The following is an 18,540-nucleotide window of genomic DNA, read 5'->3' as shown; positions in this document are numbered from 1 at the left end:
GACATCAACCCCCGGAACTATGTCCATGACCGTTCGCTGAAGCAGGCCCTGATCGACAGAGACCAGATGTTTCCAAAGTATGGCTATTGGTTGCGCGACCGCATTAGGCATGGATGAAAAGGGACTTGGCTGCATATTTTCAACCCCCATGCAAATAACAAGATGAGTCGACCTAACTCTCTGCCGTGCATGCATGGGCCTGACGGTGAGACGATCAATGGTTGCTTGATTGGCGCTTGATCGTCTCTTCCCTCGATGTACAGGTATGAATTAGCCACAAGGTCTCGCTTGTACAAGAAATAAGGGTCGCAACCTTGATCATGGCTTCTGAACACAAAGCGCTGGGGAGCATATGCAAGTTGGTGAGGACAATCACTCTATCTTTCTCGCTTGGGAATAGCATAAAATGAGAGACTATGGGCTGACGTATCAGGTACCCATTGGTGCTCTAGAGAAGATTCCTCTTCTCTCTTGCGTGTTGTTAACGTCCAGTCACATTTCGCGACATAGCCTCCCCAATGTTGATTATGGGATCCTTCTCTGACTTGGTAATATTTTGTATGTGGCTTGCAGAAACCTGCATGTGCAGCTCAATAGTGCGCCAACCCAGTCCAGCTGAACCAACGCACCAACAGGAAAAGTCTGTAAGACACCAAGAGTCAGCCCCAAGTCCCCATCCCTTTTTTCGCCTTTCACTATCACTGAGAAGCTTCTTATGGAATTTCCCCCACCCTCGGAAAAGCATAAGAAGCAATACTGAGGCGCCATTCTAGGATGCAACTGTAACCTGATCATTGTCCACCAAATGCCAAAACCCTCTCTCTCGGCATCGATTCAACACTTCAACCGCCCGAGGGCTGACTTGGTCGCTTCTCGGCGTTCTGCTAGGATGACACCACCGACGTTCGAGAGCCCGGGGCCTCTGTAACCGCTGTGGCTTTGGTACTTTGGTTTATGGTCTGTGACTAATTGTGTAACCCCCCCTCAGTCAGTGGTGGATACAAGCCTTGTGGAGCTTAGAAAGATTATTTTCTCTGTCCGTATGTGGAAGTGCGTAACGGGGCTGTGTTACCTGGAACTGTCGCATCACAGCAAGATGACCTCCTCGTTATCGCAGCTGGACAACTCACAGCAGGTGAGGAAGACTCTAAGAATATCTTAATTAAGCTTATTGGATTTATCAGTAGTAGTACACAGAGATAAGCTGATAGTTAAATTAGACAAGAACAGTGTGAATACTTTAAGAATTGCTATTGCCTTTAACATAAGAGTAAGTGACCTCTCTTTTACGCAAAGATCTAATGCACGAATTATGCACACGAGACATGAGGACGTTTGCTTCTATTTACAGAGTGATCGGCCACCTTTAGCGTGCTACTTATGCTGTACAACTTCGGGGGAGCCTAGAGCCCCAACAGGTAAGGCTTGAAAACCCTCACCTGCTCAAGAGCAGCGGCATAGTGCATCGAAAGTGTAATATTATAATAGGTCATTGATTAACAGGTCCTTTTGTTTCAGTCTCTTATAACAGAATCAGGACCTGATATTTCTAAGATATGCAAGGGTGGATTGCCAAGCTACAATCTTGAACTAGATGGCGGACCCCATAGCTGGCGAGAACATCTAGACAAGTCTCGAGTTATGAAGCAAAGAACCCCTCACGTTCATGTTGCCAATTAATGCCCCCAGAAGAAGCCCCTTTCTCCACCCATCCCTCTGTAGTTAACTGATCAGTCCCGGCAAGTTTCCAATTGGTTGTGCTGAGACACGAGTGATTATTGTTTCGGGGGTGGGGGGGTGTGCTAAATCTGCAAGCCACCGGCTGATTCTGATGTCGCAAATAGCTAGATGCGCTTGGTATATGCTCTGACTTTACTTGCTGTGACGGCCTTAAAAGAGACGCCGTTTCCTGCAATCTTACTGAAATAAAAACATTCCAGAGCATATGCTTCAAGCTTTTAAACCCATCAACAACATATTTCCTTCATAGTATCTGATCAGTTGTACCACTATGAGCCAAAGCGTTCCTGTCCGGTTGATTATCTGTGTTGATGGAACATGGTGTGAGCCAGATGGTGCACATGGAAATCGGAACCATAACATCACCAACGTTTATCGCCTCTACACTAGTATCCACAAGGGGGAATGTGAAGAACGCTCTGGCAAGAGGTAAGATACTGCCTGTGATTGAAGCTGAGTGCTTAACGAAGCTCCTAGATTCAATCAAGTCAAGAAATACTATCGTGGCATAGCCGCCGAAGACGGGATCAGCTATAGCGAGCGATTGCTGGCTGGCATACTAGGCGGCCCATGTATTGACCAGATCCGTGACGTCTATGAGTATATTTGTCACACAACTAGTGACAATGATGAGGTTTGGCTCTATGGGTTCAGTCGTGGAGCCTATGTCGTCCGCGCTGTGGCAGGCTTACTCCACTACATTCGCGCTATATCATCTGCTGGGATGCCTTCTTTCGGTGAAGACTTCAAGCTTGCTTTGAAGGTCTACAAGAAATTGCAACAACAGAAGCAACTTGGAGAAGGCCAGGTGTGTATTATCCCTGATGAAATTAACGATAAGCAACGTGGTGCTGACTGAGTAATCCAGATCCACGACATGTTCGAAGCAAGAACCAGACCAGCTCCAATCATACAATTTGTGGGTGTGTTTGATACTGTCAAAGCGGTTCAGGACGAACGACTGTACGACATCTCTCTGAACCTCTCAATCCAGCACCTGAGGCATGCTCTTGCATTGAACGAAGATCGTCAGCGGTTTGCGCCAGAGTACATTTACCCGAACTTCAACAACCGCACCCAAAGATTGGAGAAAAGAACTTTTGTGCAAGCTTGGTTCATTGGTGCCCATATAGATATTGGGGGTTCAGCAAAGATGGATGGATTGTCTCTCTATCCCTTACAATGGATGCTTATTGAAAGTCAGAGCCAGGGCCTTAAACTCAAGTTCGATGGCGATTTTGGGGGTCGCAGCAGGCTCGAAAGTCCGCTTAGGCTTACCGGTCTGGAAGCGGACAATGAGGCATGGGAGTGTAGCACCAATAACGGACTGGTCATTCGGATGAAAGACATTAGACATATTCATCAAGACGAAACGAGCCAAAGAAGATATGAAGTTCATTTACACAGACCCCGCGGAAAACTATGGATCCGGAGGCACAGAGAACCTTTCGGCGAGAACGGTGAACTCAATGGCTATTGCAAATTCGGTAAGTTTGTTCTATTCATATTTGAAGAGACCCCTAAGTACTGATGGTTCATGATATATCAAAGGCGCCCAAGGCACGATCATTCATCCCTCGGTGTATTTGATACTTGATCAATTCATGCACGTCAGCTTGGATTCAAAACACTTTCCATTTTATCAAGTTTTGCACCAGTGGCGATACAATACCTTGGGTCAAAAAGATGACCTTCGGAATGGCTGTTTTTGGAACGAACCTGGTGAAGTCGTCGGAATTGAGGACCCTGGCGCGATCAGAGTTCTTGTATGCGGAAACTGTGGAGTTGGTAAGTCTTCCTTGATCAACAAAGTATTCGGTGTTACAGTGGCGGCAGTCTCGCATCGCACTCGTGGTATACATCAAATCAACGATGAGCTCTCATGGAAAGATAGACCGGATCTGATTGTCCATGATTCGGGCGGTTTCGAAGCGGGCGGCGACGACGAACTACGCTGTGTCCAAGACTTTCTAAAAAAGAAGTCATCCGAGACCGACCTGGACAAACGGTTACACGTGATTTGGTATGTATGGTGGTTATCAAAGCAGACACATTTTCACTTCGGTCTTCTCAAGTAGGCACAAGCTTATGGGCTGGCGATCTAGGTACTGTTTTGCACTCAACGAGCCCAGGCCTGAGCAGGCTGCTCAAGACAAGCTATTCAAAGCCCTCTCTACCTATGCACAGGATGTACCCATTGTAGCCATCGCAACCAAAAAAGATCAATTCCTCGGTGCCAAGTGGGCAGAAGAGCGTCGCAATCTAGAGAATCGCAATGAGGCGGTAACTTTGGAGAAGCTCGATCTTTATGCTGCAAAAGAGATGCAAGACGAGTTGTGTCAGATTGATGAAGATCTGAAACGAATAGGTCATTTTGATGAACTTGTTACTGTATCAAAAGGTGAGTTTGGAAGCCAGCATGAACTAAATCTTGTATTAATTATTTATGACACCAGACGATGATAAATCGATCGGCAGCCTCAGTCTGGCAACAGCGCAGCTGTTCACCCACGAGAGGGTCAGGCTATTGTATATACGGGCCCAAGCTACGCGTCTCGATCTGAAAGTCGACCTAGCTCTAGCTGAGACTATGAAGATTTACAGGAGAGCTTTGATCAGTTCATCATCCATAGGCGCTGTGCCAGGCGCGATGGCAACGAATCGTACCGCTGCTGCCATTGATGTATGCCGAACGATAGTCACCAGCTTTGGTATCTCGACGATCACACCCCAAACAATTTTCGAGATCTGCAAGGCGAATCTATGGGATGACATGGGCAACAACATCCGCACTACAATTGCTGAAATATGCGCCGTCGTCGGATTGGGAGCCACTGTAGTTACTGGCGGTATGCCGTTTTTCCTGCTTCCCATGGCTACAAATATCCCGTTAGTGGTTAAGGCGACGGCGCGATTGGTCCTCATGCTAGCTTGCGATGTCATTCTGATCCTCACTCGGGCTTTTAGAGAAGCAGCAGTCAAGTCAATCACGAAGCCAGAGAGGCGAGATGTGGAAAACGCGGCCGTGGCATACCGTCAACACTGTCACCAAGTGCATCTTCGTGTGAAGAACGCACTTAGCAACGTGTTCAAGTGTTACCAAACAGGTCAAGTTGAAACGATGATGACACAGACCATCGAAAAATTCAAGTGTACGGTCTTGGAAGGAGTAGGGGCACCACTGCCACATAACTTCAGACGTGACTATTCAGAAAAGGAGGTGTCAGACTCTGATACTTCAGATGTTCATTCAGGTAGCTCTAGTGCACTTGCTGGCGTTTCAAGAGAGAGTAAATTTTGAAGCCAGAATAATAAATAGCCATTCGCTATGAATAAACTAGGATTTATTCTCGTTATAAAAAGTTGAATTCTTGTCATTCGTTTAATTACGGCATGTAAGATCAAAAAGTAGCAATGAATCGATGCAGTTTTCTCTTTCCCCAGAAAGGGGATCATCAAAGCATATGGTCCCTGAGTTTTGGAAGCTGGCTAAGGGTACATAAGCGATGGTACAATTGTGAGGGCAATGACTTTCGAACCAAGCCATCATCTGGCAATTCTTTTCTATTTACACCTTATACTAATTAAGCTGTCTTCAAAATTACCGCCATTTTAGGCTGAGTTTCGATTTCTAAAAGCTATTTAGAAATTTCGATCTAAGATCAAAGTTAGTGTTGCATTTACTTGTCTGTTACACTTGCCTATCGCGTACGTTATTGTGCATTTTAATATTTTAGTTAGCTATAACCCCTTCCTTGATTGACGTTGCGTGGATCGCTACCCTGCTCGGCGACATGTTCGGATAATAGTGAGAACGTTCGGAAAAGCCTGGTTTTGTGGCCAGACAATCGGGATACATTGCAATAGCTTATAGAAGATAATGAGACGAAGGTCTTGCGGGACTTGGAAGAGCGTACTCTTCGCCCGTGCGTCAGCGTTAGAGAGTATTTGGTTCGCAGTATTCGGGTGCAACATTGGGATCATGCTGTACGTGCTTTGAATGGTTATTTAAGAATCCTTTTTCTTTTTCTTTTTTAATTTTTTCTATGTTTTTTGTACACGGGGAGATACTGGGAAAATGAAAGACAAGAGGCTCGGCCCAAGAAACTCTGCTTCTACAAAAATCATTGATTCGATTATTCGCCTTTGGTTGTTCGGCTTTCAATTGCGTAAACGGCGAGAGGGGTAACCTCTGTTGACCAATATATGGACAGCCTTGGCCACACAAGATTGGTCAAGAATATGCGGTCACCTGTGGGAGGCCAACCATTGCGATGGCCTGACGAGGCATTTTGGCTGTCTGTTGTTTTGACCTGCGGCCCGTCAACTCATCATTTAAGACGTGGCTTACGACCTAAACCTCGAGCTGTACTCTGAATCACCATTTCAGCTAACGCAGCCTCAGCTATTCAACTCTCAATCCCAATATGGATATCAAAGACGTCTCAAACGAGAGCAAGTACATCGGCTATCTGAAGCAACTTCAAGGCGCTGCAGAGCAAGCAGCCCGAAGAAAAGGCCAAGCTGTGCGAGATCACCCCCCTTCTCAACAACTCGTCTCGTCCTTCTTGATGAAACTCATGGCCGCCTCATATGGCCCTCGGTCGGACGAAAACACAATCGCTACCACGCAGGTCCCAGCGCCTTACCCACCTTGCATTGATTCCGTCAACGACCTGGAACCCATCATGATCTCCGACATGAGGCTCGAAACTCATCATCGAGGGAAGAAGATCATGCTGCGCGTCCTCACGCCCCCGGACCGCATGACGGCTGTGATGGCCATTGTGGAGGATGAGAAGGGAATCGCTGTGTTGCTCCAACTCTATCACCAACCTGAAGAGACCATCGTCCCTACCACTGAGATCCTCAACCCAAACATGGTCTGCATCCTCAAAGAGCCCTTCTTCAAATGTGCCACGGACGGTACATACTCGCTCAGAGTCGATCACCCTTGCGATATGATCCGGCTGGACGGAGCTGACGACCGCATTCCCTCGCACTGGAGGCCATCGACGGTGATCTCAGGCGAGAACAGTACAGACCTTCGAAAGCAAGGGAACGACGCTGTACAGGCCAAGAAATGGGCTGAAGCACTGCGACTGTAGGTTTCTCACCTCGGCTTGTCTGACTCTGAAGATCAGGCCAAGCAGTTGGGCAGCCGAGAGCACATAACTGACAGTCATCTAGGTACTCTTCAGCTATTCTAGCAGGTCAAAATTTGGAAGAGAGACAGCTCGCTTTCCTCAACCGCTCACTTGTAAACCTGAACATGGACCGACCGAAGCAGGCCTTATTGGATGCCGAGAAAGCCACCAATCCTGCGATGCCATCCGAAAAATCGCTCTTCCGCAAGGCTCGAGCATTGTATGAGCTCGGCGACTATCAGCAGAGTCTCGAAATGCTGGAAAAGCTCACACAGTCGTTCCCTGAAAACAAGGCAGCCAGCTCCGAGAAAGGTCGACTCCACGAGCGGCTCAACGAACAGCGAACAGGCGAGTACAAATTCAAGCAAATGTACAAGCAGGCAGAAAAAGCACCTCCCTTCATCGACTGTGCCACTTTCTCAGCTCCAGTAGAGATTCGTGAGTCGCCTGGCAGAGGCAAAGGGCTCTTCACCACCAAGGCAGTCTCGGCAGGGGAGCTTCTGCTCTGCGAAAAGGCATTCTCCTACAGCTTTGCCGGGGACGAGCAATCCACAAAGCAGACCAAAATGCTGATGAATCTTGCCACCAAGAGGATAGTAGTGGGTGGCCAAGCACGTCTCTTGAGCCTGATTGTGCAGAAACTGTACCATAACTCGTCGTTATCCGCCGAGTTTGGAGACCTCCACCACGCCGATTACCAAAAGGCTACGGTCTTGGAGACTGACGGAACCCCAGTAGTCGATTCGTAAGTTATCTTCTGCCACGTTGGCTGGTAAACCAGTTGAGCCAGGCAGCTAACCGAGACTCAGTTTCCTGGTCGAAAAGATTAACTCCCTGAACTGTTTTGGTGCTCCGAGGACGAGCCGCGAGTCATACCTCAAGGCAACATCAAGCAGCAGAGATATGACGGATGGCGAAGGCTTCAAGTACACAACCTCGGGCATTTGGCTCCTCGCTTCCCGTATTAACCATTCCTGTGTGGGCAACTGTCGACGCTCCTTCATTGGAGACATGCAAATCGTGCGCGCGACGAGGGATCTCCCTGCTGGCACTGAACTCTTTTTCTGCTATCGCCTTCCTGTGCCCTTCGAATCTTACCAAGAGACCCAAAAGGGCTTGAATCACTGGGGGTTCACGTGCGGCTGTGGGCTGTGTTTGCGTAAGAAAGCCACGTCTGGTTCCATCCTCCAGAGACGCAAGGTGCTTGCCGACGACCTCCGGAGGCTGCTTGATCACCCTGGCTCCGGCAACGAAGCCAAACAAGTCGGCTCTTGAAGGCTCTCGAGAAAACCTACCCGACAAACAACGACTGCGCCATTCGGCTAGAGCTCTGGGGACCTTACTTCGGCTTCGGCGCCCACCTGCTAAAGAATAATCAGCTGAATATGGCCGCCAAGATGATCCTCAAGGGCCTCGAGGCTCTGGGACACAGCATCATTGCATGTCCGCCCAATGACATTACAGATCGGCCGCGACTCGAAGTTAAACGGTGGGGGGTGGCGAATGACGCTGTGCCATGGGTATTCAACAACTTGGCGAATGTGTATGACCAACTTGCTCCTGGACTATGCTCGGCAGCAGAGCATTACGCTGAAGTGTCTTATACCATGGTCGTGGGCGAGAAGGAAACGTGGCCCGAGGTATTCTCGAGTTCTTCATGATGGATGCGCCATTTGACTTTCTGTAGCTTATCAGTCTGTACCAGTAACAAGGTTATAAATTGTCATCTATAGTACTCATTATCCATTGTCCAACCTCCCTGCCATTCTTGGAACCATGGAATGATCTGGTCGTCTGCGTAGTCCCACGTTTCTGGCAGTTGGTACCCGGCAGGTATACGGACGCGATAGTTCCCCGGGGCCATATGGTAGAACCCTTGTGGCTGCTCTTCACGATCCAACTTGGCTATCTCGACATAAGTCCAACGGTCTAATCGGTCACGCAAGAATCTTTCCCAGTCTTTGCAGCCATGACCGACTTCGCCATTTGCGTATACATAACGAAGTGAATGGGAAACAGGCCCAGGCTGCATCGTAACACATAAGCGCCGACCAGTATCCATCAACTTCCATACCACAGAATAGACGCTCCCCTCGAGGACGTAGTCAGGAGTGTAGTCTCCTGGCGGTTCATTCCCAAGTTTGATAATTAGAGAGCTTGGTCCGCCAATTTGACGACATTCCTTGCTAGAAATGAGTCGAGTTGTCAAATCGGGCCAAAGCATGTCCCTTGTCGTCCACCCCCATTTGGCCCGTTCGCGAAGTGATTTGCCAAGGGCATTGTCGAAGGGTTTGATAGGGTAGAACTTGTGAGATACCACGGTTGGAATCGGAAGCAGACAGTAGGCTTTATTCCAGGATATAACATTCAAACCAGCTGTCGTAAGAGCCTTGTCGATGATTTCAACGATGGGAGAGTCGGGCGTAGCCACGATGAAAATATATGTGTCTGGGTTACTGTCACGACAGAATAACTTTTGTTCCGAATAAGCTCTGTATCCTTCGTGATCAAGTAGATACTGGATAAAACCCTGAGACTTGGATCCACGTTCAATATATAGAAGCAGCGAGCTGACTTCCCAACGATGAAATTCAAAGAAGTTGCGGACGAAGTCTCCTGCAATGAGCCCGTCGTGCTTGCCAAGCTCCTCCCGGAAGCGCATCGGGTCGTTGACAAAAGGCTGCAATTGCCTCGTGATATTGAGCAAGCAAGGCGACTCCGTCATGTAATCCACTAACCAGCGCAGAGATCGGCTCGATGCGTGTAATGAGTATATATCTGCGATGCCTAGATGAAAAAGAATTGTGTCTACTATGGTCAAGTTTGGGCTCTGTGAATCACTTAGTAAGTCGATAAGCTTCGGGGCAGATCTTGCGAAGGAGGCCATGATGATACTGGGTTACGCGTGGTTTGTATCTTAATGTTGGAGGATTTCAGAGTGTTTGCAATGGCGGGGTAATAAGCTGTCAGCATAATTGTTGTTCCGTTTACTGCGTTGGGGGCGAATAGATAATGATCCAAGTTATGTAAGCTTCTTCCGATGCATATTGCCTTCCATACTCAGATAAATGTGGTCGATGACGAACAAAACGTCAGAACCGTGTGGTTGACATTTGGGCGCTCATGAGTCGTTCAATGACGATGCGCAACGTTTGCACGCGATATGTAACGCCGTGTACTTAGGGCAAAGGGGTTGAGGCGAGGGATGTTGAAGCTGCCCAGAAACTACGCCTCTACAGTGCGGTCACAGGAGCGGCGACGAGGCTTGGGATTCTCCTGTTCACTAAAAGTAGAGGATGACAAGCCCTGGAGCCCATCCTGGCAGTTGGCCACTATACTGTGGTTGCAGAACGGTTCCTGCTCCTGGATTATCGACAATATTTGACCTCCGCTCATGGCAGGACTCTCTGGTGGGAGGGTATCTCAGTGGCGAGCTCTAGCAGCTTGAGGCTTGGGGGCGGCTGAATGATATTTTTGTTAAGCAGAGTTGTGATAAACTCCACCTCGTCGAGACCAACTTCAAATCATTGTCATCGCGGGGTAGTTGTAACATGTATTTATTCCGCAATGCCAACAATACAGGTTCTGTCTAAGCGTAGTTGCACAGAAAGTAATGTATTAAGTTGCGGAGTGGCAATTTACCGAAACAACGTAGGTTGGGACAAAGACAGGCAGCAATGCATCTTACAAGCGGTATCTTAAGATGAGTTTGGCTGTCGCTCTGTGGGTTCAGGGTAGCTCCTCTAATGGAGCGCCGATCTTCAGATGCCAGCAGCCCTGCTCTAGGAACGCGGGGTAATTTATTCCTGCTTTCAGTTCTAAGTTAGGCAATTTTCACCACACCGCCCTCAAAAAAAAGGCCCCGCTGCGTTGGCGATTCGAACCATGACCTTCGACACATTTCATAGGAATCCTCCACACCAGAATCGCTGTGCTTGATGCATCACAGGATATCATCTTCAATCGAGTGCAAAACATCGCATCACGTGTCGACGTACTTTACATTGATAAATACACAAAATTCCTGCTCAAAGAGACCGATAGTGTTGGCATCCCCTTAAATATGCTTTCTGTAACATTATGCTCCTTGCAATCCCTTTAATAGGCTGTAGGCAATCCCTTCAGTAAAGCTACATTCATCGCCGACCCAATATCTAGAAACAGCTGCTGCTTAAAAAGCTTTTGAACTCCACAAGACTCAACCAAGTCTCAGTAAATGCTGGGTATCATGATCATACAACCCAAGTCCCCGCCAACGCCATCATATCGTAAAAAAAGCCCCCATAACCTATTCAGCTCCCTCACCTGGTTCCAGAAAGTCATTAATTGCCCGCAGCAAGTCATTCACCTGCTCAACCGACCTAGCCCGCAAGACCTCCCAGTTCACGCGCTGCAGACGCTGCAAGCATATCGCTGCGCCCAAGTCCTTCTCCACATTACCGATATCGTCCACACAACCCGCAATGGCATCGTTCATCAGCCCAACTTCATGCTGGAGCCCTGGCTCCTTGTTCGCGTGGTCAGCTACACTCTTTTGAGCCGCTGCCGAGTCAACCTCTGCTTGTTCGGTTTCGCGGTTTGCCTCGTCTGATGTCTGCTTGGCTTGGGGGATGCTGTCTCGAACTGAGGATGGGAGAATGTGTCCGTGCTGAGCAACCAGCGCCTCGAGCTCGGTAAGTGCGTTCGCGGACTCTTGAGATTTTGCCCTGGCGACATCGCGGCTTGAGATTGCTTTTTGGAGAGCCTCGTTCAGAGTATCCGCTTGGTTGATGAGGGCCTGTGCCGCGTCGCGTTTGTTTTCGAAGAGCTGGAGGCGCTCTCGGTGTGCAGCGATTCGCTTGTGGTATTCATCGATCGGTAGCTATTGAGGGTTAGATTGAGCTGCTCAGAGCGGGCTAGTCGTAGGAGTACTTACGGGGCCTTTGGCTTCAGCGCTGGGAGAGACGATGCCTCGGGAATCGTCTGCGTCTTCTTCGTCCTCTGCATCCTCTGTGCGTATAGCCTGGGGCTCATGTTCGGTCTCAGAGTTCTTGCGACGTCTTTTACAAGGTCGGCCCTTAGATGGCGATGAGGTCATGTGCGCATCGGCGTCAGGGTCTGTGACTTCATCCTCTCCATTTGGCGGTGCACATCCCTGCGACTTGCCCGTAATCTCCAATCTGATCCTGGTGACAATACTGTTGGTGACTACACCCTTGGCAGTCTGGTCCCGGCTCGCCTCATCCTTAAGACGAGCTACCAATTGTTCCACTGTAATACCGGCTGTCCCACTCCTGGCCAGCTCGATGATGGTGGCGAGCTGCTCAATCAGGCTCTGTGCCCAGCTTGCAGGAGAATGCTGGCCCAAGAGCGACGAGGGGTCAACACCGGCTGCTAGATGAATTCGGTTCTTTGCCCGTTGGACTCGTTCTGTATGAGTCTTGTTCTTGTTTTTTGTTGACTGCGGGGGAGTTGGTACGGCGTTGATTGTGTCGGCCATGGTTGGTAAGGTATCCTTATACTATCGTCGAGATACTCATCTCATCTTTAGCGCGTACGCGACTCAGATCGCGTTGCAGGGGTGACGCGACATGGATGAGTTTACGTAATGCTACCAACTCTTCCGATTGGCCATGTCATGTCGGTACTAGTCCGGTACCTGCGTTAGGTCGCAGCCTCAAAGCCCCCACCATCTCGATCAATTTAGACACATTACGTAGCAACTTTCAGAGACGCCGTAACCTTTTGGAATCGCGTCAACCACAGATCCTCAGCTCGGTCTCGTGCGTGAAATCCTTCCGAACAAGGCTGAGGATGACACAGAGGGTCAGTACACACAATGTCTTGCAATACGAGATAAGCTCCTACGTAATACGACAACCCAAGCACGAGGTTTAAGAGCATGGCACAGACGCATGCAGCAGGAGAGCATCAAGTACCGTGACTTGATGCAGCACGCAACTTCCGGTCGAGCGCGCAAAGATAATAACGACCAGTAAGAGTTCCAGGCTTGGTGTGACTGGAACGCAAAGGTAAGCCACTGCCAGCGGACCGCGACCAGCAATGGGGCGCAACCCGTTTTGAATGAGGCCAGAACGTGTCTTGACAGTCAAAAACCTCATGCACCTGGAGTCTTGTCCACCTGGCGACAGTACCACGCTGAAGAGATTGCGGCTTTCTTAGGGTTCAGGTCTCCACCGAATAAACACGACGCCGTTGGAGTTTACTACTGTGGCTCCTCCCAAGAGGCCGCTAACTCGATCGACTCTGGGGCCTTACTCGTCATCGATCAACAGCAGCCGTTCCCATGGAACGGCCCGCCCCCTAAACGACTGTTTCCAACGTCTGTCAGATCCAGAGTGTCTCCGACGCCTCTAACCTCCCAATCTCACTCGCAATGGGCCAATCAAAACGCGTTCTCTCAAAGCGACAATGAGCGACCCTCATTGGGTCAGCATCCCGATACGTCCAAGAGATACCGTCAATACAGCGTAATTGCAAAGGGGTGGAAGACTCCTTGAGCTTGACTTGTAGCTCTCAAGCTTAGCCCTAAATACCCTGCTGCTCCTGGAAAGTATTGCACTAATCACCTATTGCAGGTCTGATATCTACAAAGCCAACCGTCAGTTTGGAACAGGCAACTTTATGGGATTTTGCTTTCTTCCTCAACTTGTGCTGCGCCGACATCCGTCAAGTCGGATGTCAGAGAGTGTACCAAGAAGAGGAATGTCAGTCAGCCATTGCCAGTTGGAAAAGGGACTGGTCAAGCGGGCTGAGTTGCACGAGTTCATGAACACAAATTGGTCTCCTAATCGAAAGACGATGATTGCTATCGCTATGGTGCTGTCGATTCAAACGCAGAGCAGAATTGCGCACAAGAAGCGATGGCAGGCTTCTAATTTACAGGCCAATAATATTAGCTTACCTTGAAAGCAAGAAAGAACGAGTAACAAGCTTCGCCAGCGTCTAGTGAAGTATCCCTTTTACTTGGATTATGTCTATAGAACCGTCAAACCTATATTTTCAGACTTTCAATTTCGTCAGCCCAGCGGGCACAATGTCGATCCCCCTACAGTTCAAAATCATTGTGCTATCTACCTAAACCAGACCCCGGCAGAGATTCGGAACTGTCACCAGTTCGACCTCTTTTTATTTTTTGACTCCATGAGCCTGGAGGGCAGTGGCTTTGGAGGAGCTTGGTCTCTGAATCTACGAAAGTATAGACACCGTCAGTCAAGGGCACACTCTCTGGTCATAGGTGAGCATCAGCAGATCATCAAGGCAACGTCGAGGCTGGTGGTGAAAGACCAGAAATTGGAAAGCTTCCCGTTCCAAAAGAGCGGCGGGGACTACCAAGTTATGCACGTATCTGGAGACATAGAGATTCTGTGCAACGAAAGCGACACCGCCACAGCGCCTGTAAAGTCAGCGATCAACGGTCAGTGCTTGGATATTGAAGGACCAGCCTAGGCGAATCACCTTGATTGTCTCAAGTCAAAGATGGTGCAGAGGGTTTGCTCAAGTTTGATTGTTCAGATGTTGAGCTTGACGCAATTACGTCCCCCGATTCCTCAGTAAAAGCCATCACCAGACTATTTAGAGGGGGTGAAGATGTATTGACGAAGCTGAAACCACCATTAGACAGCGGGTCTGCTGCATCTCACCGTGGAAGTTTGAGTAAACGCACACTGGTGCTGTCCTTTCGATCCTGCAACTAACTAGCCCGCCTTGCGGAGGAGCTATTTCATCTGCATGATGGCCATCGACTACCCAAGGGAGCTACCAGGATCTGGATACCATACGTGATAATTCGAACTGGGTATCCTGGAGAACAACAACCCAAGATTACTACGGTATACAGATATTCTGAATTCAATTTGCTCGGCTACGGCGGCGTGAACGATCAGGATCCTGATGGGGATAATCTCTTTGACGCTCGCGCAGGACACCATTACAACTCCACGCTCGAGGTTGAAGGCGGTGCAGACCTTAACTACATATGTAACAAATTCCATTTGGGTTCTTCACCCAGACAGCAAGGCACAAAATCTGTTGCGTAGACAACAGAGCGTCACGCACTAGAGGAGGAGTCATTTGATGGATAGAGCAGACTCTCTATTCGTTTGACGTATGGGTAAACCGACCGAGATCATGGAGAAAGATGGGGCTAAGACGATTCGAGAGTACTACCCTAAGGACGGCGAGGTCGAGTTGTGACCAGCTGATGACAGCGGATCCAGGCTCTATCTGAAACGGTTCCAAGCAAGCCAGTAGTAGATGCTTTGAAAAAAAGCAAGCGATTTCGCTACGCACATTTGAATACGCCACAAGATAGAAGAGGAGACAATTACTTCATTGTTGTCTGTCAGGAGGAATTCCTGAAGGTAGTCAAATGCTTTCGCGTATGGAATATAGATATGTCAAAATTACGGGGTTTAGAGCTCACGATTCTATTCAGGTGCAAGTGTCTTAAATCAATAGGCAGCACGACACGACAAAGGACAAGATATGTAAATATCTAGATGGTGCAAGGAGACTGCTACAAGTACCAGATTTAACGGTCACGTTGTTAATATTGATATTGAAACGTCTATCTACCTTTACACTGGTAGGGTTCTTTACAACAAAGATCAGTACGGGATCGAAACAGTGTTTCGGTATGATAGCTTGGGCAACCTCGTTGACGAGATAGTCGAGCTTTCGGCGGCATGGGAAGCACGCCGGAAGAGTAAGTATCTCGTAGACAAAGAGAGTACCATATGTGAAGTTACCAAGACGGATACAAAAGGCACACATACCAGTTCATTACGGACAGTTTGGAAAGAGTCGTATGGATTGAGAAGCAAGATGTTGCTCAACATGCCAACAGAACTGCGATGAGTATGCTCCGGGTCATGCAAAAGACTTTCTACAATGCAGTCTGACAGCCCGTTCAAGTTGAGGAGATGGGCTGGCTCATTTAGAGTCATCAGAGCACGACCAAGAGACCCCGAGACTGGGGGACAATTTGTTGTTGTGTTAACACTACGGGCGTTGTAAATATCACCGTAAAAGATCTGATATCCAAGACGCAGAAGACCGGCATTCCGGGCAAGGGGATCGTGGAGACCAAGTGTCCATTGAAACCCTGGTGCGCAGATCAGATGGAGCAACCCATGGAACGACCAACTACAGATATGATAGCTAGGATCACATTACCAAGCAAAAGGATTCCTTAGACCGCAGCACGAATTACACCTACGATGGATTTGATCGAGTCGTTGAGACACTGGGGCCCGATGGCAGCATCTCTAGCACACACTACGAGAATCATATTTGCCGTATACCCGCTTCCGAATTATAAATAGAATGCCGTTCCCGAAGTTCGTATCGCGACCCTTGTGATCGGCATTAATGGCTATCTACCTTTGGTTAGCCTAGTAACTATTGCTCTTCAATCATGTTAAATATGTATCCGATTATCCGTAACCCCGCTTCCTCACAGCAGCGTTGTAATGATTGCGGATACTCCTTGTAATACGAGAAACAAAGGTGCAAGGGATACGGATGATGCGGAGTAGACTCAGTTTGTACACAGATATAACAAATCTATAACCAGAGAATGATACAATCTAGTACCCTCAACACACAAGTTCTAGGTGACCGCTACCAAGGTCTCTCAAAGCAGACTTTCAATATGTATCTACTTCCCCTATTGTTTTTAACTACTCGAGTAGTAGCCGGCACAATTGAGTTAGCATCGAGACCGAGTGCATCCGACAATGACTCTGCCTATTCTGAGTCGGCCAGTTCTGCCCTTACACCACTCGGGTATGCTGCAGCCTTTGTGAACACTGATGTATTGGCTAGTGGGGATGGTTATATAGAAGATTTCACATTGGTAGACTACGACGTTGACGCGTGTGCGGAACGGTGTAGCGGCAACAAAGAATGTGTTGCTTTCAATATCTACTTCAAGCCGGATCACCCCGAAACTTCGTCAAACGATAAGACAGCGGCCATCGAGTGTGCTCTATGGTCTAAGCCACTAAGTCTCCCGGACACAGAGATTGGCAGCGATGTTGTTGCCGGAAGTAATGCTTACAATCAAGAAAAGGCTCTGGCGGGTCCAGGGCCTGGATCAGTACAGACACTCCCGATCAAGTTTCCCAGCGTGACGCAACTTGGGGATACTTATTATTCCGTGGAACTGACGTGCGATGGCCAACGGATGCCTGTCATGCTTGATACAGGCTCCGCTGATCTGTTTCTTGTATCCAACGAGTGCCCGAACACCCCCACTAGTGGATGTTACAACAGCACGCCCTTCGAGATCCAGGTAAAAGTTCCTCTCTGAGAACAAGGAATCGTATTTGTGTGGCTGGTAACCAATAAACTTACATATATATAGCCGACGACAAACATGCCAGTGAACCAAAGTTTCTTTACAATTGTTGGGACTGGGCCAGTATTTGGCAATCAGTCTATCTTGGATGTCCAATTTGGTACAAAGGACATTATTGCAAGAGACTTGGATGTCGGTAAGCTATCTCCTGTTCTTTATACTGAGAAAAAGGATAAAATGACAAAATCTGATACATAATGAAATAGGTCTTGTTTACAACGCTGTGCAGATGGAGTTTCAGAATGGAAGCTTTTCTGGAATACTAGGCATGGGTCTCCGAAATGTTTCTCGGCAGTTCTACCAGTATCAAAACTTACCACCATTCGATACCTTGGTGGCACAAGAAAGGGTACTTGCACCCAAGTTCTCAACTGTATTCCCGTGATACGCGGATCCAAACAGTCTTAAAGAAGGTCGTTTGACGATAGGTGGCATCGACAAGGAAGCCTCGAATGGACGGAAGATAACATACAGCGACATAGTAGACAGCCCCAAGTAAGTATTTACTGCATGTCTTTAAGAAAATGACTTGCTAAATATTATTAGTTATAATTATCCAGTGGCCCCTCCAGCACCGCAGCTCTGGTCTATCACCGTTGATGGGATGAGGTTTAACGGCAAAAACATTTCCCTACCAGCAAGTGGTACGTCCTCTACGATCTCCCGGTTGTTGTAAGTCAGCATTAACGTGAAGTAGGTATTGTTTCAGGATCGCCGTATATTGCAGCTATAGACAGTGGGACGTCATTTATGGCTGTTGGTGGCGTAGTGTTCGACCAGATCGCAGACAACATCATTGGCCCATCGCAATCATCAGGCCTGGTTGCCTCATTCGATTGCTCAACACCACAGCATTTGGAGATCAAAATAAATGGCCAGTGGATTGATATCAATCCTCTCGACTTGATCACTCCAGGAGACTGGTTTATCCTAAATGGAACACAAATGTGAGCATGCACTATATAATGACGACTGACCAGGCCTAACATTGCTTCAGGTGTCGAGCTTCTGTCAACGCGCAGAGCCTGTCATTGGCTGACTCAATATTGGGCGTTCCATTTCTCCGTAACATTTTGGCAGTTTTTGACTACGTGTCAGATGATATGTACTCCGTTCAACCGAGGGTTGGCATCGCTCCCTTGACTAATTGGTCCTTGGCTTTGGAGCAATATAAATTGTCGTACCAGGCGAGAGTTGGCGCACAAATACCTTTTCCTGGCTTCTAAGAACTCAGAAAAGTGTCAATACCAGAGACCATAGTTCGATGAGATTGATTGGGCTGAAATAAAT

General features: G+C 48.3%; 6 protein-coding genes; 4 read left to right on the top strand and 2 right to left on the bottom strand.

Annotated features, from left to right (window-relative positions):
- Window positions 1-2,011: 2,011 nt before the first annotated feature.
- FFUJ_14106 (uncharacterized protein) lies at window positions 2,012-5,041 on the top strand (the record flags this gene model as incomplete). XM_023571261.1 has 6 exons in its annotated part: window positions 2,012-2,169; window positions 2,218-2,548; window positions 2,609-3,227; window positions 3,292-3,814; window positions 3,873-4,141; window positions 4,197-5,041. The coding sequence occupies 6 exons, from the start codon at window positions 2,012-2,014 to the stop codon at window positions 5,039-5,041; spliced, it is 2,745 nt and encodes a 914-aa protein (XP_023438304.1).
- Window positions 5,042-6,167: 1,126 nt separating this feature from the next.
- On the top strand, window positions 6,168-8,548 carry FFUJ_14107 (related to TPR domain protein; the record flags this gene model as incomplete). XM_023571260.1 has 4 exons in its annotated part: window positions 6,168-6,844; window positions 6,931-7,632; window positions 7,697-8,150; window positions 8,267-8,548. The coding sequence occupies 4 exons, from the start codon at window positions 6,168-6,170 to the stop codon at window positions 8,546-8,548; spliced, it is 2,115 nt and encodes a 704-aa protein (XP_023438303.1).
- A 62-nt stretch (window positions 8,549-8,610) lies between these two features.
- FFUJ_14108 (uncharacterized protein) lies at window positions 8,611-9,774 on the bottom strand (the record flags this gene model as incomplete). Its single annotated transcript, XM_023571259.1, has 1 exon — window positions 8,611-9,774. The coding sequence occupies one exon, from the start codon at window positions 9,772-9,774 to the stop codon at window positions 8,611-8,613; it is 1,164 nt and encodes a 387-aa protein (XP_023438302.1).
- A 1,401-nt stretch (window positions 9,775-11,175) lies between these two features.
- Window positions 11,176-12,366, bottom strand: FFUJ_14109 (uncharacterized protein; the record flags this gene model as incomplete). XM_023571258.1 has 2 exons in its annotated part: window positions 11,176-11,748; window positions 11,803-12,366. The coding sequence occupies 2 exons, from the start codon at window positions 12,364-12,366 to the stop codon at window positions 11,176-11,178; spliced, it is 1,137 nt and encodes a 378-aa protein (XP_023438301.1).
- A 1,664-nt stretch (window positions 12,367-14,030) lies between these two features.
- On the top strand, window positions 14,031-14,926 carry FFUJ_14110 (uncharacterized protein; the record flags this gene model as incomplete). XM_023571257.1 has 3 exons in its annotated part: window positions 14,031-14,304; window positions 14,361-14,543; window positions 14,589-14,926. 3 exons carry the CDS (start codon window positions 14,031-14,033, stop codon window positions 14,924-14,926), a joined length of 795 nt encoding a protein of 264 aa, XP_023438300.1.
- Window positions 14,927-16,542: 1,616 nt separating this feature from the next.
- On the top strand, window positions 16,543-18,476 carry FFUJ_14111 (uncharacterized protein; the record flags this gene model as incomplete). XM_023571256.1 has 7 exons in its annotated part: window positions 16,543-17,184; window positions 17,257-17,386; window positions 17,457-17,553; window positions 17,653-17,745; window positions 17,797-17,894; window positions 17,948-18,197; window positions 18,248-18,476. 7 exons carry the CDS (start codon window positions 16,543-16,545, stop codon window positions 18,474-18,476), a joined length of 1,539 nt encoding a protein of 512 aa, XP_023438299.1.
- Between the last annotated feature and the right edge of the window lie 64 nt (window positions 18,477-18,540).

Source organism: Fusarium fujikuroi, chromosome FFUJ_chr12 (assembly GCF_900079805.1).
Source record: "Fusarium fujikuroi IMI 58289 draft genome, chromosome FFUJ_chr12".
NCBI classification, from domain to species: Eukaryota; Fungi; Ascomycota; class Sordariomycetes; order Hypocreales; family Nectriaceae; genus Fusarium; species Fusarium fujikuroi.
This window is presented reverse-complemented; position numbering and strand designations above follow the sequence as displayed.